The 18,422-nt window shown below is 42.8% G+C and overlaps 1 protein-coding gene across 1 annotated transcript; it reads left to right on the top strand.

The window, feature by feature from the left end:
- The first annotated feature begins 85 nt into the window (after nt 1-85).
- Nucleotides 86-18,075, top strand: C5H6orf52 (chromosome 5 C6orf52 homolog). The gene is given in 5 exon segments (XM_036188919.1): nt 86-115; nt 270-530; nt 8,451-8,523; nt 8,526-8,698; nt 17,893-18,075. Coding segments are annotated over 5 exon segments (720 nt in total).
- Nucleotides 18,076-18,422: the final 347 nt, after the last annotated feature.

Here is an 18,422-nt window from a genome sequence, read left to right as displayed (position 1 = left end):
GCAAATCCTAGGAAGCTGTGAGCTAGGCGGGCCTTGGGAAGTAGGCGGGAAATACTCCGCGCAAGCCCCAATTTCCGGTGCGTCCATGGAAGGGGCGGACTCACTTCCGGCTCCGGTGGGCGTTCGTCCTTGAGGCTCCTGGCTTGTTGCAGTGGTTGTCGGTTCAGGAGTTAGGCTTCCTCGGTTTGCGGTTTTCTTGTCGTTTGGAGACAGGGTCTCGCTCCCTCGCCCAGGCCAGCCGCCTCCTTGCACCTGTTTTCCTCCGGCAGCTTCCGGTGCCTCGGATTACAAAGCGAAGGGTTTCGTTTTTGTACAGAAAGCAGTTTAGGGACCCTCTCTGGGATCGGCACGGTGACGGTCAGGGCTCCCGGTGCCGGAGCTGGCGGTGTCCCCTCGCTGGACTCAGTGCCCGGTCCTGCCAGTCCGTGTTCCGCCCGCAGGCCAGACCAGGCGTCGCTCAGCACTTCTTGCCAGCATGGTTCTCGGCTCTAATAGCTAGCGAGACTGACCCGCGTTCGGGTTCATGCTGGGTACGAGGTAAAAGATTGTCTTGAGGGAGGACAGTAACATTTGAAATGGAAGACTCGAATTTACTCTAGTATACACTTCCTCCACTTCCTTCCAGTGTTAAGAGGCAAGGCGCAAAGGTTAATGAAAGCCTGTTTTGTTTTGTTTTACAGTGAGGTTTCCATAAGTTTTGGGTAGGGTCAGGGATATTTTAGAAATGAGTTTTCCGAGAACCTCAAAGGTTTAGAGCTACATCATTGCGGGTGGGTTAGTTGGTGTGATCTTCACACAGGACTTTGTTTCTTTAAGACACTTGTTCTCCAAGGCTAAAAGTTGTTTACACAGTTAGCCGGTGAGATTTAGTTTGAACTCGGGGAAGCGATTTCACTTTGGAGGTTCTGATGTTCTTTCAATTGTGAGAAGACCTGTGTTCTTCCAGTTTGGACTACTCCACTCCCAAACGCGCACACAGTCCAGTCGAAACCCTTGTGATAACTAATTTATATATCTTCAGCTAGTGCTAATTTTCTGAGCATGGTGTTTTGTTTTTGTTTTTGTTTTCATTTTGAGACTGGGTCTATGTATAGCCCCTGGCTGTCCTGGAACTAGCTCTGTATAAACCAGGCTAGTCTTGAACTCACGGAAATCCGCCTGTCTTGGCCTCCTGAGTGCTGGGATTAAAGGTGTGTGTCACCACCGCTGGCCACTGAGGATGTTTTTTAAAACTTAATCATTTTCTCCAGAGAACCAATGAAGTTAGAATATATCCCCTTAGCTTGGAACAAAGGAGGAAGTCTCATTTCGCACTACACATGGTTTGTTACATTTAACTTAAGATGATACTCATTTTAATGCATAGTAATAGTATCCAAAATTGGAGAGAAATGAGTAAAACTATTTCAGAATTGTGTGCTTTGTTTACTCTGTTGTTCCTGGAAGCCCCTCCTCCCCTTGGTATGATTACTTTCAAGGAAATACCAGTTACTGTTGGAGAAATATGTGTGGGTGTTTCTGAAATACCACAGAGGAATGTGATTGTTAAAAGTTCTTCATCTCTATTTCATTAATTTCCCTATCTTTATTAGAGAAAGGTATGGAAAAATCTTCCATGCTTCTGGATTGGTAGAATTAGTATTGTCAAAATGGCTGTATTGCCAAAATTAACCTACAGATTTAACACAATATCAATTGTGTTATCATAGTTCAAGAATTTAGAAAACAATACAAGAATGCATATGGAACCACACATACAAAAAAAAAAAAAAAATAGCCAAAGCAATCCTAAGGATTAAGAACACTGCTGGGGTATTATACCTCCAGACCTCAAATTACACTATAGAGCTATGGTGATAAAGACAACCTGGTACTGGTGTAAAAACAGACTAAAAGTAGAGGACCCAGAAATGAAATGCCAAAGTTATGCCCACTTAGTTCTTGACAAAAGAAGTAAAAATACACTTGGGGGGGGGGGTAATATGTTCACTAATTAGTGCAAGCAAAATTGAATATCTACTTGCAGAAGAATGAAACTAGATTCATATCTTTCACTTTGTGCAAAAATCAGTTCAAAATAGATTAAAGAATTTACAACCTGAAATGCTGAAACATCTAGAAGAAAACAGGGAATACTCTTCAAGTGTTCTTGGTGCAGACAAGAACCTTCTGAATAGAACACCAATAGCACAGGAACTCCCTACTTATCAGCAGGTAGGACTACTTAGAAATAAAAACTTTGCATACAACAAAGGAAACTCTCAGAGCAAACAGCCCACAGAATGGGAGAAAATCTACCAGCTACCCTCCAGACAGGTGACTAATACCCAGAATTTACAAGGAATTGCAGAGATTAGATACCAAGGAAATAAAACTGCTAATCAATTGCAAATTAATGAATGGACAGTTTTCAAGAAAGAAACAAGTTGCCAATAACGATTTTTGAAAGTGCTCAACATCAGGGAAATGCCAATTAAAATTAGTTTGAGATACCACCTCACCCCAGTCAGAATATCTCATCAAGAAACTGGACAGCAAATGTCGGAGAGGATGAGGAGAGGAGAAGCTTTACTCATTGCTGATGGAGGGGCAAATGAATACAGTGATTATGGAGATCAATTTGGAGGTTCTTCAAAAAATTAAAATAGAACTACCATGTAACCCCACTATTTCACTCCTAAGGATATAGCCAGGATCTCCAATCCTATCACAGAGACATTGGCACCCACATGTTTATTGCTGCTTTATTCACTATAGCAAAGAAACCATGCTGTCTATATCAACAGATGAATCAAGAAAGAAAACCTAGTGCACACATAGAATGGAATACTATTCAGTTCTAAAGAAGATAAAGTTTGAGAGAAAATGGATTTAGAATATTAAGCAAAGTCACACAATCTTAGGGAAAAAACTGTTCTTCCTCATGTGAATCATAGCACAAAAGCATATATGTATCATGTAAACAAATGTAATAGTATAGCCTATAGAAAGGAAAACAAGAAAGGATGAATAGCAGGTGATGAGGAAAGACTAAATGCAAATAATGGAGAATGGACATATGAGTCACTTTGAAAGAGGATATGAAACTTATTGTATTTCTAGTTGGGGTTTTTTGGTTTTGTTGTTGTTCTGGTTGAGATAGTGTTTCTTTGGTAGCATTGGCTGTCCTGGAACTGGCTTGATAGACCAGTCTGGCCTCTAACTCAGAGTTCCATCTATATTTGCCTCCTGAGTGCTGGGATTAGAGATGTGGGTTTATTCTAGTTTTAACTCTATCATGGATTTTTTTTGTAGTGTGTAAGTGCATAAAAATGTATTTAAAACTGTAAAATCCAATATGAAGTGCCATTGAAGTGTATAGACTTTGAACTTGGTAAATTTGACTGTGTGATTTTTTTATTTGCAAGTTCTTTATATCAAAATTTTAATAAAAATCAGTGATTATGGGCTGGAGAGATGGCTCAGAGGTTAAGAGCACTGACTGCTCTTCCAGAGGTCCTGAGTTCAATTCCCAGCAACCACATGGTGGCTCACAACCATCTATAATGAGATCTGGCGCCCTCTTCTGTATACATAATAAATAAATAAATCTTTTTTAAAAAATCAGTGATTATTGAGATCAGTAAAGTGAAGCAGTTTATGTGAACAAAGCAAAACATGACTTGTCGCCCTGTATGAAGGAGGCTGAGGTGGGAAGAACACGGTTCCAGGCCAGCCCAGGCTCCAGGAGATCTGGTCTCAGCCATCACTCCCTTCCACGAAACAGAAACACCTGAGATCTCAGCATTTGGGAGGTGAAGACAGGAGAGTCAGGAGTTCAAAGCCAGCTTTAATATGAGAGTCTATCTCAGTACCCCCGACACACACACACACACACACACACACACACACACACACACCACCACCACCACCAACAACAACAACAAAATTAAAACAAAAAAGTTAAACACCATGATTTGCAAATTGAGCTGCTTCCAAAAACAAAGCAGGTTCTGGGAACTCCAGAATATTGTAATCAAATGGTCTTTACAGAAAAATGGAAGAGTGGTGTAATTAGCTACAGCTTAGTCCTTTAAATAACAACAGTGTCATTTAATTGGCTACAAGGTATCTAGTAAGTAACTGAGATGGGATTACTGTGAATAAAATCTACACTGTTTGGGCCTGCTGGGCTCAGTGTGGGCACCTAGTCCAGAAGCATAGCTCTTACAGCTCCTACAAATGTCATCCTGTACTGGAACCTGGTAGTACCAGACCATCAATCACACTTTTGCTTGCTTACATTTGGTAGGTTTTAGAGGAGAGCTTTGTGATTTAACAAAGTCTTCTGCTCCAACCAGGAATCATAGCATATGGTTGGCTCTAGGATGTAAATCATTAAGTGCCGTATTATAGTGATTTTACAAAAGAAAACAAAACCACTTTAGAAAGTAGTCAAGCCAATCACAGAACTCAGAAGACTTTGTATGTCAGCCAAAAGTTAAGTAATAGGATGGATGAGGGCACATTGATAAATGTCAAGGGTATTTCATTCCTTAAAAGTATATGAAAATCGGGGCTGAAGAGATGGCTCAGAGGTTAAGAGCTCTGGCTGTTCTTCCAGAGGTTCTGAGTTCAATTAACCATGATGGTTCACAACCATGTGCAATGAGATCTGGTACCCTCTTCCAGCCTGCAGAGATGCAGGCAGAACACTGTATGCATAATAAATAAATAAAATTTTTTTAAAAAGTATATGAAAATATGTGGATCTAAATTTTTGGAGAATATAATAAATAAAATTTAATTAACCTTTTTAAGGGGATTACTGCTTCAATTAAGTAAAATCAGATTTTATACTTTTAGATCTATTTTTATGTACTTACATGTCATCAAAAAATGAAAACTCCATGATAGAGTTAAAACTAGAAAAACAGTGAAGCCCAGAGTAAAATATCCTAACTTGGTATTAGGTTAAAAATGCTGAAACACACCCAGGAAAGTGATGTTTCCAAGGCCACACAGCTAAGTGGCAGCCAATTACTGCTCCTGTGACCTCCAACTTTCTGGTTCACAAAGAACAGAGCTACAGCCTTTCCTTTCACCCCCAGCCAGATCAGCAGCGTCTTAACTAGCTCAGGTTGCAGGACTTATTGTGAAGCTGTATACCTGTCCCACTAGATTCAAACGGGACATACTTCTAAGACTTCCTGTTCTCTCAAAACAGGCTGTAAAAGGCCACTTAATCTCGGTATGAAACTGAAGTTGCCAAGGACCAAACCCACTGTTGAGCAATCAATAACACACTAACAGGATTTTTATTGTGCTTTAAAGTTATCAATTGCAAAGCTTTTTACACTTGAGCCATGGTTTCATTTATTCATCCATCAGGTAAATCAGGTAAATATTTATTAAGGACCTGGCTTTGTTGGATTTGCCAAAAAAAAAAAAAAAAAAAAAGAACTATAGTACAGTCCTTGACTGTATTCCTTTTTGAACAGCAGCTATTCTTTTTTGAATAGCAGAGGTTACTTAAGTAGAGTAATTAGCCCCATTCAGAAAAATCACAAGGGTGTAATATTCCCACTCATTCCCCAACCTTCGTCCACATGGAAAGCGGCGACTCTGTTCGCTTCTAGGACCTTGGGGCTGTGTACAGCTGTATTTGCAGAGGTGTGTGGTACCTTTGCATTTCTGTTCTAAAGCAAGCCAAGACTTTGGGCAACTTCCCCGGGCACTAGCAGGCACAGATGGCTTGCTTTGTGTGCTCAGTCAAGCGGAACTAGGCTTGTTTTGCATTTGGGAAAACCACAAAACATTACTTTTGAACCCACCCTTGTCATTTTCACCTACAAGTGTTCTTCCCAGAGTCCCCAAACACCAAGAGACTGAATCCGATGCAAAATCAAAGAGTCTTTACTACGAGTTAACTTGGGACTCTCTGTCCATCTGACGCAGCAGCAGGGCAGGAGAGACCCCAAGTAGCAATGGGGCAGGGTTTTTTTTTTTTTTTTTTTAAAGCAAGGAGGGCTTGGGGTCTACAGACTACATAGGAACAGATTCAGGATTGGTTTATGCTAGCGGCAATCATGTTAGTAACTTTTAATTGTCGAGGGTTAGTTGGGGGTTACAGTTATTTTTGGACAGGCCTGGACAAGTCCCAGGCTCTGTCCTTGAGCTGCCAGGGAGACTGGTTGGCACATACTGACTGTGGGGGCTGCTCAGTGGCCCAGGCTTTGTCCTTGTGCTGGCTGGCTTAGCACGTTCACATTGACCCGTGCATGTAGCTCTAAGTTGGTGAGGGGTCCCAGACAGTAAACAACTGACTGAACCTTGAGCGGTCAGAGTACGTGCAGAAAGGGAGCTACTGCAAGGACTATGTTTTTTGTTTATGACCCTCCCAGAAACTTCTTGCTCAAGTCTCAGGAAACTGAAATTGGGGCCTGATCTCTGAGAGAAGACTGAGCAGCCTGTTATGGCGTCTGCCTGTCCTTTCACAAGTTCTCAGAATGCCTAGCTTCATCCAGGGTCCTTAGTTAAAGCCTTCTGTTCTTCAGCTCCTAACATCTTTCTGAGTGGATTTAACATGGCATGTTGGCCTCTCCCATCCTCAGCTTCCTGACCCCCTCGGCAATGTTCAGTCTTCACATTCTTGTCTGGAGCCTCAAACCTCACCCATTCACAGCCATGGTTCTCATTGTCTTTCTATAAAACGCTCTAAAATGATAAAGGAGTAAGGTTTTCTTTTTTCTTTTTAATAGAAAGAATCTTTAATCAACATATTTTGGAGTCCCTGTTGCTACAGGAGTTAGGAATTGTGTTGATTTGTTGCAATAATAGAGGCACCAGTAGCTTACACAGACATCTGTTTAGTCAAATGACCCTGGGAGCAGGCCAGTTCACTGCTGGTAGAGGGACTCCACAGTCAACAGACACCCGGACCCAGCCTTCATAACATTAGAGCAAAGGTGACTCCCTGATACTTATCAGAGTGGGATAATGTGACCTTTATTCGGGGCCATTCCAGTGGCATAGAGACCCCTGCATCTGTAGAGCTTGGGTGCAATAATTAATACTGCCTTGGCAAATGAGAAGTTGTGAGGACATCCTTAGAAAATCACTAAGAAGGGACTGAAGAGATGGCTCAGTGGTTGAGAGCACTTGCTGTCCTTGTGGAGGAACCAGGTTTGCTTTCTTAGCCCCAACATGACAGATAGTTCACAACCACTTGTAACTCCAGTTCCAGGGTCCATTGTGCTCTTCCTGACTCCACTGGCTCCTGTATGCACATGGAGCATAAAAACACACAGGCTCACTCACATACACTAAAATAGTTTCAATCACTAAGAAAACATTAGAGGGTTTCTATTACATTAAAGCTTGCATAATGCTTGCTGTATCGTGCTTTTCATTCTAAAATAAAAAAAAAATACAGATATAGCTGTAACCCCATCACTCAGGCCACTGAGGCAGAAGATCTTGAGTTTGAGGCCAGCCTCCTATACAAGATCCTGTCTTAAATATTTAAAATCTAGCCAGACATGGTGTCACACACCTTTAGTCCCAGCACTCGGGAGTCAGAGACAGGCAGATCTATGTGAGTTCAAGGTCAGCCTGGTCCACAAAGTGAGTTCCAGGACAGCCACTGTTACACAGTGAAACCCTGTCTCCTTTGCTTGGACCTGCATTAGTGTAAAGTGTATGTGATACTCAGCTCCCTCTTGATGGTCCTGCAGTTGGTAGAAATAACAGTTTCTTTATTTAGGTCTAAAGAGAAAGCCATGAGGTGTTGGCTCCAGGAGTAATTCTTAGCATATCGCTGAGGGGAGAGCCTGTCAGATTGTGGTATTTGTTTAGATTGTCGATATTGAAAGTGACATCCTTATCTACTAAGGGGTTGTGAGGAGCAGGCAATGTAGAAGTCTGGCTTCTTCAAGGTTCACAACACAAATGCCCAGAGAATTTTGCAGGCTTTGCCAGTCCCAGCAATTCTAGGAGGTACTGGCAGCTGGAAGCCAGAGAGACGTTTGTACAAATTTCCCCAAGTGTTTGCAGATGCACCCCTGCCTCCTCTTACACCTTTGCCTTTTTGTCAGGAAACAATTGCCTAGCAGGAATTGCCACTAAATGTAATTGCCCTGTTTCATGGCTGCTTATAAGAGGTGTCTGTAAGGCTTGATCCAGCTGATGTAATTTCAGACCCAGAAATAAAAGTGGCCAAGTTGTTTTCTTCAGTGTCTGGAGAAACGGCCAGATGGGAGGATATTGTAGGCTTTGGCATGGCTCAACAAAATAACTATTACTTCATCTGGCAAAGGTGAGTGAGGTTTTATTTATTTTATACTTCTAATGAAAGCCCCAGTGTTATTTAATGCAAGTTCTTTGCCAACCGCCAGCCTGTCCCTTGAAACATAGGTGATTTTATTTGAAATGGTTGAAGCAGAACCATCCTGACTTGAAACTTCTGGAAGAGTGAATGTGTGGTGCTGCCACTGTGGGTGATGTCTGTCACTCCATGTCCTCTTCCATCTGTCCTTAGGGAGCAGCCGAGGTCCATGACAGCCTAGGTTGCCACTGTGGCAACAGTAGTGAACAGCCACACAGCTTTTACCATCATTCCTGCTACAGCAATGGCTCCACGTTGAATGGAAATGGGCCTAGCCCTCTGCCTGTGTATGTGAGGCCTGAACCTCTAGCTGGACCTTGGGCTGTTCCAGAGGCAACCCTTGTTGAAATAACTCTTAGTCATCTATGTGCCTGATAATGTAGCCATCATTTCCTTACCTTTCCCTCCACTCCTATTTTCTCTTTCTTTCTTTTCCTTTTTTCTTTTTGGACAGGCAAATGATTTAAATTCTTTCTGACTCCTCTAGAAAGTGAAATAATAGACTGATTAAATTTTGACCTAAAATTGCTTGCTACTAAATTTAGATGACCATTAAAGTAGGTTTCGCTGCCCCTTGAACTGGCTCTGGAAAGAACTTTGATTAGCTGAAGGAGACATGAAGACCATTTAGAAAGATGTTTTAACACTGATCAATGATGTGTTTCTAAGTCCCCCGAAGATGGACCTGTACCTCTCTTCCCATTCCCTCTCAGCTCGGAGGAAAGTATCCTTAGAATGAATTTGTCTTCTACATCTTTCTTCCAAACGCCTGCTAGCCGAGTTGATTGAGCTTTCTTTCTGCTGTGGATAGGGATGGGGCTTCATTAAAAAAACAAAACAACAACAACAAAAAAAACAAACCGGGTGGTGGTGGCAGCGGCAGCGCACGCCTGTAATCCCAGCACTCGGGAGGCAGAGGCAGGCGGATCTCTGTGAGTTTGAGGCCAGCCTGGTAAAGGCACAAAGCTACACAGAGAAACCCTGTCTCTAAAAACCAAAACCAAAACAAAACAAAACAAAACAAAAACAAAAACAAACCTCACTTCTAGATTCTTTAAAGAGAACCTTCTTTAAAACTTGCCCCTCTAGGAGATGGGGGTTGTAGCTCAGTGGTAGAGCTGATATCAAGCATCACAAAGCCCAGTACCTAAACCAAACTAATCAAGCAAGCAAAACCAATATCCCTAAAACCTTGGGATACAGAGGCAGTAGATTCTCTGAGTTTAAGGCCAGCTAGGGCTCCTGAGTGAGATTCTGTCTCAAACAGCTCAGTCAACCCTGTTTAAAGAAGTTATGGATTTTATTCCATCTTCTAATATTCAAAGTATTTTTGGTATCTGAACAACTTTTACCTTTCTTCAGGTTTTTGTGATATTTGTTTGTTTTGTTTTGTTTTGTTGAGACACGGTTTCTCTGTGTAGCCTTGATAGTCCTGAAACTAGCTCTGTAGTTTCTATAGACCCGGCTGGCCTCAAACTCCTCTCTCTGTCTCCTGAATGCTGGGATTAAAGGCAAGCATCACCACCACCTAGGTGTTTGTTTTGGTTTTGTTGTTTGTTTTGTTTTTGAGACTACATTTCTGGGAGTGGGGGGGCTGAATTAAAATATTAAGCAACATTTCAAATGTAGTAGGGATTATACTGTTTTAGTAAAATGGTGGCTGAAGGTTCTCTTCCAAGATCCATGGCTTCACTAGCCCTGGGTAGTTGGCTAGGTTTCCAGTAGCAGGCATGATTTTCCTCTTGTTGAGTGGGTCTTAAATCCAATTAGAGAGCTATTGGTTACCACCAAGGAATGCGTACCACTACTGCACCCTTAGAGTCAATGTGCCATGCCGGTCATTGTTGTGGTTCATAACCATCAAAACTGGGTAGGATGTTGGTTGCTTCCTTCCTTTGGAAGCTTGTGTGTGTGTCATCTGCTGGTACCCTGAAAGCATGTGCTGAGAGAGAACACATTCAGGGCAGTTCTAGCTCAGGGTCCTCTGGGTCATGTGTCTGGAGTATATCTTCAGCAATAGGGTGTGTTTGTGTGTGTGTGTGTGTGTGTTTGTGTGTGTGTGTGTGTGTGTATGTATGTATGTATGTAATTGTAACAACAATTAATGAAAAGGGCCTTGATTTGAAGGAGAGCAAGGAGGAGTATATGGCAGGATTTGGAAGGAGAAAAGGGAAGGGGGAAATGATGTAATTATAATCTCAAAAATATAAAAAATAATAATGTTAAGCAACAGAATGCTCACCAGAAACCTTGAATTTACACTCCATCACTGGCTGTGGTGGAGTGCTGGCTTCTTTGGGTTCTTGTCTGCGTGAGAGACCAGTCAGATAGGCAAGGACAGAATGGATCTATTAATTGTCCAGGATATACAGCTGCTAAAATGTTCACTGGGAACCAGGAGTGATGGTGCACACTTGTAATCCTAGCACTTTGGGAGGCTGAGGCCAGAGGAACAGGAGTTGGGGCTAGCATGGGCTACACAGGGGACTATTGTCTCAGATAAATAAGTGAACAAATAAATAAATTTTCATTGTGCCTATGTCCCATGCTGTACTGTCGATTTTCTCCTTTTTGGGTGGTGTCCTCTGCTTAACCACATAAGTGATCAGGCAGTGAGGAAAGTGAGCTTTGCCATTGAAAGGTGATGGCTGTCACTTGAATTGTGTCCTGATGTGCACAGTGATGAAGGCCTCTTCTTAACACCAGTGTTGAACTTAATACCTAGGCCTTTGGTTTCTAAAACTTTTTTAAAAAATTCATATTTTGTTCATGTATATTTCATTTTGATAATTCAGTTTTCTGACAAATGCTTTCACCTTCAACTGTTAAAGTCTTTCAGGTGCGCCTTTTATATAAGATAACTTGTTTCCTCTCCCCAACCCCGGAGGGGGGCATCCTTTTAACAGATGTTCTGTTCGTATGTTTTTTGAAAAGTTTGCCCTCTGGGGCTTGAGAGATGACTCAGTGGTTAAGAGCACTGGATGCTGTCGGGCAGTGGTTCACGACTTTAATCCCAGCACTCGGGAGGCAGAGCCAGGCGGATCTCTGTGAGTTCAAGGCCAGCCTGGGCTACCAAGTGAGTTCCAGGAAAGGCACAAAGCTACACAGAGAAACCTTGTCTCAAAAAATAAAAAATAAAATAAAATAAAATAAAATAAAATAAAGAGCACTGTTGCTCTTACAGAGGGTTTGGGTCCAACCCCAGCAACCACATGGTGGCTCACAACCATTTATAGTGGGATCTGATGCCCTCTTCTGGCATAAAGATGTACATGCACACAGAGCACTCATACATAAAATAAATAAATCTTTAAAAGAAAGTTGTTGCCTGAGGTTTGAATTCACATTTTTTTTTCTTTTACCCTCTGTTTGGTTATTGCCTGTATATCTTTAAGGAGACAAATGTAGGTATTCATGTTAATCAACCTCGGAAATTATTTTTTCTTTCTGCTTATGAGAGCACTAAAATAATGAACAGATTCTTTCTCCACCTTATTAACCCTTCCCTATGTTCTAACAGTTAATTTTTATTGTTATTTATTATTATTATTATTATTATTATTATTATTATTATTATTATTATTATCGGATTAAAGGTGTGAGCCATCACACTCAGCTATTTCTGTTTCTGTTTTTTTTTTTTTTTTTTTTTTAGGTTTATTTTTTATTTTATGTGTCTGAGTATTTTCCCTGCATGTATGTCTGTCCATCATGTGTGTGCCAGGTACCCATGGAGGTCAGAGGAGAGTGCAAGATCCCCCAGGACTGGAGTTGCAGGAGGTGTTGTGAGCTGCTGTGTGAACACTGGGGGGTCAAAACCTTTACTGTAAGAGCTACTGGTGACTCCTGGTCAGGAACCCTCATGTCCCACAGCTGCTCTCTCTGCAGGAGTTTCTGCTTCCCAAACTCTTCAGAGCTCACATTTATCAGAGTGAGATAGGAAAGGACAGAACACGAGATCACTTAAAGGAAAGACCCCCTTTAAACTCTGATTCTGGTGGTGGCTTACCCACTTATAAATAGGGTGTGTGGGGGGAGACGTAGCCGGTGTGATTACATCCGTTACTGAATCATTTATTTTTCAAAGCAGGGCATGTTTTAGAGTGAAGAGGAGACTACCTTTAGGTACATAATGTATCTTCCCAATACTATCTACTTACTATCAAGGGAAATTTAAGTTCACTGGTGCTAGGACCTAAGGTAGCCTTTCTCAATCAGGTGGTTCCTTGAAACAGTGTGCATAATTAAAAGGGAAGGCATCTTGTTGGGTGATCTGTGTTGCCTGGGTCAGTTGAAGAAAGAGGGTCACTCCAAGATGTATTCAGGCTCTGTCACAGCAGGGAGGAACAGTTTCTATGAACTGAACCCCAAACAACCATGCAAATCCATATTTCTCCCCCGAAGCCATATTTCTTGATTGTTAACAAAAGTTGTTTTCGGGGTAAAACAAGTTCCTCGTACCAAAGCCCCCGATCTAATCGATATGTTTTGTGAAGGAAGTCCTCACACCCCTGCAACTTTAGTCCTTACTGTGAACTGTTTGCAGTACCCAGTAATGCAAGACACTTCAAGTGTTCCAGGACCACCTTGTGACCAAGGTCATGCAAAGGCTGTAAAGCTCCTTCAGAAAAACAGCTCTCTAGATGACAGAAAACAATCACTGATTTCCACAATGATTTCTTTAAGGTCTAAGTACTTATAGAAACCAACTACTTCATTCTCATGTTTACCTTAGATACAGTGAAAAACAACTATTTCATTCTTGTGGTTACCCTAGATACAACGATTCTACTAGATTTCTGCTACAGTGTCTAAAGCTGGGATGACCCCCAACCCTGAATAAAGAACATGGCAGGCAAACAAGAACACAAGTTTAGATGCCCCGCATCCACATAAAAAGCCAGGCATGGTGGTGAACAGCTGTGATTCCAGCGTCTCTGGAGGCAGAGACAGGAGGCTCTCTGGGGCTTGCTGGCCTGTCCTTCCAGCCAAATTGATGAGTTCCAGATTCAATAAGAGACTTCATCTCTCAAAATACAGTGGGGAGAGGGGATGGAGAGACAGCTTAGGAGTTTAGAGTACTTGATGTACTTGCAGAAGATATGGGTGCAATTCTCAGCACCCACATAGTGGCCCACAACCATCTATAACTCCAGTTCCGGGGGATCATCTCATCTCCATAGACAACAGGCATGCACATGGTACACAGACATACATGCAGGTAAAACATTCATACACGTAAAATAAATCTAAACACATTTTTTTAAAAAAAGTTCAGTGATCAAAGAAGATACCCAATGTCAGCTTCTAGCTTCCACATACATTCATATGCGCGCGCGCGCGCGCACACACACACACGCGCGCACACACACACACACACACACAAGTGTTCAGCAGGACATTCACATGTGTGCCACCCCAGGGCCAACACAGTCTGGACTAATCCACCAAAATTTATGCTTGAGGTGCTTCTGGAAGTTACTTTCCTCATTTGGTAAAAATGCAGTCGATTGCTTCACTGCTCTGCATCCTCCGTGACTCTGTAGGTACCTAACGGGGTGGTTTTGTGCTTAGCTCTAGGTTGTTGGGAGTGTGGGGGGAGCTTGGGGGCTGCACAAGGAGAATGTGTTCCTGGAGATATTGTAGATTGACTTCTGGGAGAGAGGCCAGTATAAAGGTGGGGAGTAGGCCACCTGATACAGAAATAGGAAGTCTGTCTGGCATGGTGGTAAACACTAGAGAGGATGAAGCAAGAGAATTAAGAGTTAGAGGCTAGCCTGGGTTACGCAATGAAATCCTGTGTTAAGCAAGACAACACAAAGAGCCTAATGCCGGGAGCCTCTGGTGTGTGGTTCCTGGGCCCTAGGATTCTAACAGTTCCCAGAAGCCGTTGTCAGCCTCGTGGCCTGCCTAACATTTTTTCTGCAGTGCAGCTCACCTACCTCATGATTTGGGGAGGTTTAGTGGGTTTATGTTTTTCAGAGCTAGATTTTCTATTCCAAGATAGCACGTATGATGTTAAATCTTTGCATCTTTTCTCTTAAGATACTCATTTTCTTTGTAGGAAACCTCAACCCCATCTGGAAACCAAGGTGAAGAACTTCTAGGAGGTAATGTGAACCCTGAGCTGCAGTGGTTGAGAAAAAAAGAAAATGAACAATTTCTAGGTACCTCATTCTCTCAAGTTGCTGGAAACTGAGAGATCTGATGGGAAAATTCTACTGTAGATTTGCTTAAAAATTCTCTTTGGAGAGTTGTCCTGTCTGGGGAGACTGTTTCTATGGGGTCTAATAGGTTTTCTGTGTGCTCTCCTACCCCCACCCCCACCCAATAATAAGTTCCTCTGCTGATGCACTAAGCCAGATCAAGTAGAACTTTTTGAGCAAAGCAACACCTGGGCGGGTTCTCTGGTTGTAGAGACTGAGGCCAGAGAAGTTGAGCACCCAGGCTAGGGCAGGAAAGTTTTATAGACTGTAGGCCAGAGGTGATGACCTGTCCATCACAAGCTGGGTTTGTGCCCAAGTATGGTCAAAAGCTGGGTGCTTAGGTGGGGACTTGGGCAGCTGGGGCAGCATCAAGGGAAGAAGCTGCAATAGTCACCAAGAATGTGGGACTGGGCTTTTTGGCACCTTTCCTTTGTTTGGAGACTCTCTGAGCAGGCAGGGTTTGGGGAGAGAGTGGGGGGGGGAGGGAGAAGGAGGGAGGGAGGAAGAGAGAGAGAGAGAGAGAGAGAGAGAGAGAGAGAGAGAGAGAGAGAGCGCTTTATTTCCAGTAAAGACTAGGTCCTCTCTGTCCCTTTGTGTTCTCTAGTTTTTTATCATCTACAAGGGGTCAACCCCCCCCCCCCTTAATCTTGGGCTTCTAGGACTTAGGGCAAATACATTTTACTTATTATATGAATGTCAGTGCAAATGGATTAAGGATTAATTACGCTTCAGTTTTGTCTGTGAGGGCTGAGAGGGAACACAGGACCTTTCCCAAACCCACATTTTATTTCTTAAAGAGAAAAAGCAGGAGGTAGTTTCTATAGATATGGCTTCCTGGTTTCCCTCTAGGCCATTGACTGATTACTGGGGACCCAAGAGGTGGCTCTGGAGTGACAGGCTGCAGGTATTTCTCAAGTTTTCATTTGTTCTGAAAAGAACAGACTTAGGCCCACACAAAGTTTTTGAATGTGTCATATTTGAAGAAGGGGAAAAATACTTTGTCACAGAAAAGAGAAAGGGAGAAATGGAGAAATGGGCACCATTGCCTATTGGTATTCACAGGAGAGATGGGCACCAAGTCCTGCTGAGCCCTGGCTAGGCAGACCCATCCTTCATTACCCTAAAGAAGGGAGCAGGTGACTGTGGTTTTGTGCTCAGGAGGCCATCATGGACTTTGAGTGCTTGTTGTTTTCCCTTAAGAGACATGAAATACTTGTATCAGTCCATTGTTCTAGATGTCAGTCTTTAGATTTACATAGGAACAAAATGTGCTTATTTCAGCTCTCAGAGGATTTATTTTGAGTTAAAATGTGAGCCTGCTCTTCTTGCCTTTGTGAGCTATGCCACACACAGTGGGAACATGGCAGTAAGGTAGGTGTGGTTTGTATCATCAATCCCAACACTTGTGAGGCAGAAAAATGATGTGTTTGAGGCCAGCCTGGGCTACACAAAAACACTGTCTCCAAAAATAAAAATCACACCCCCAAAGAGCTAGTTTCCCAATACAGACTGTTAGGGTTCAAATCCTACCTAGTAGCTCTACAACCCCAGACAGATTAGTGTCTAGTTGGTTTCCTTTCTGTAATGTGGATTGTCATCTATAGCTCAGAGGATATGTGAATGTGACACCTAAAGAGCTCCTGTGTGTCCTAACAGCACCTAGCACACAATAACCACAAGAAGGGACAGCTAGGTCATAGACCCAGAGTAGCATAGCTGACAGAAATCATCAAAACACCAGCTGCCCAAGAAGATGAGTTTAAATTTCTAGTAGGGAAACTAACGCGAAAACTGAAGAAACTGGGAACTTGGGTATTCACTGTTTTCCGATGTGCACGGATAAGCGCTGTCTACCTTGGCTCCTGTGAATCTCCCTGCCTTTGCATTTAATAGGCTTACTCATCACACACCCCACCACAGGTTACAGGAGAGCGAGGGCATGCTCACACCTAAGGGTGTCATGTCAACCCAATACCTCTCCTCTAACCACAACATGTAAACAACACAAACCCCCCAAACTGTGCTTAACTGCTCAGGAAAGAGACGTGGAACTGAATTTAAGAAAAAAAAAAATTCAGAAAGTTCAGGAGAAAAGGTAGAAAGATGTAGTCTTAGGCAGGATCATTTTATGTAGTCCTGGTTGACTTGGAACTCACTCTGTAGACCAGGCTGACCTCAAACTACAGAGATTTCCCTCTGCCTCTACCTCCTGAGTGCTGGGATTAAAGGCATTTGCTATCTGACCCAGACTGGAATTTCCCAGCCCTGGCCACACAGCTCAAGTGGCTGGAAGTCCCAGGCTCAGGTTTCTCAAAAGAAATATGGCTCAAAAGACTAAGGTTCAGACAACACACACCAATGGCTGATGCAGGTGATTTCAAAGTAATTAATGAGAAAGGGGACTGTATGAGTCTGCTAGAACTGCTGTGACAAAGTGCCACAGACAGGGCGGTTGAAACACCAGAAACTCCTCCCCCCAGTTTCGCCAGCCTTGGCCACTCAGCTCTAGAGGCTAGAAGTCCCAGGCCCAGGAGGTTCTGGCAGGAGTTCTCTCCCTGGCATGTAGATGTACTCCTCTGAATGCTCTCATAAGATCTCTTCTTGGTGTTGATACTAAACCTGAAGAAGTAAGCTCTGCTGCCTTCTCACTTAAGGGCACTAGTCCTCTCAGACCAGGATCCTACCCCATGACACCCTCCAACATCAATCACCCGCCCCCCAAGGTCCCAGCTCCAAAGACTCTCAAAATGAGTGCTGAGACTTCAGTGTATGAAACTCGGGGAGGAACACAGTGTTCAGTCCCTGACAACCTTGCCACGGAATATGAACCCTTGGGAGGCAAATGATGGTCCTGGATGCATTTAGACTTGCAAAAAACATGAAGAGCTTCTTCAGTTACATTCAATGCAAGGAGGAAGAAAATGGATTAGTTTTAAAAAGTGACCTTGGTGTTCGGGGGAACCTCAGGAAGCCTGACACCTTGGAAGGAAAACCCAGATACAGTTTTATATGGTCATGGTATAACCTCTTATCATGGTTTCCAGGCTTTCAAAAGTGGAGGCCAGGTTCTCTGCTTTAGAATTGCTTGATGAAAAAGCTTGTTCACTTACATGGATCTGTTTGGTAAGCAGAGCTGCTGTTTACAAAGCATCCTCCTGAGTTCTCAGGACAGAAACTTCAGTCTCATCCTTGGCTTTCCCTTTTTCCTAAAAGGAATTCCTCTGAACATCTTTGGACTTCTGTTTCCTTCCATCTCCTCTAACTGTCTAGGTTCCTGCGGGTCCCGATGGGACACTGTCTTTCTCCTGTCTGTAATTGCCTTTTGCAAACCTTCATTTGAATATTAAAGAATTGAACAAGAAGTTCAGGGCAGAAAGGGAAGAACTGGACGACTCCCTCATGAGCTGTCACTGGCGGCCTCTGGATACCATCCTGTCTAACATCCCCACCCCCACTCCCCAATATGAAACAAGTTTTCACTATGTCCTCCAACTGACCTATTAATTGTATCTTGCTTTGGCTTTGGAGGAAAAAATTCCAGGAATATATTAGATTCTGAACATATTATTAACTTTTTTTCCCCTGGCACTGGGATTGAGCCCAGAGCCTTGCATGTGTTAGGAAGGCACTGTACCACTGAGTTATGCCCCTGGCCCTCAGAAACTGTATGGAAATATAAACTTCTGAGGCTTCAGTGAGAATGACATGATGATATGATATAAATAAAGATTACCCGCACAGTTATTCCAGGAAGTGTGTTATCAAGTCAGTTCCAGAAGAATTCACATGACTGACAAGGCAGAATTTACAAGATGTCATTGGAAGACAGATTTTTATAGAGATGGGTTTGA

Source organism: Onychomys torridus, chromosome 5 (genome assembly GCF_903995425.1).
Source record: "Onychomys torridus chromosome 5, mOncTor1.1, whole genome shotgun sequence".
NCBI lineage: Eukaryota > Metazoa > Chordata > Mammalia > Rodentia > Cricetidae > Onychomys > Onychomys torridus.
The sequence above is the reverse complement of the archived record's forward strand: the minus strand, read 5'-3'. Positions and strand labels throughout refer to the sequence as shown.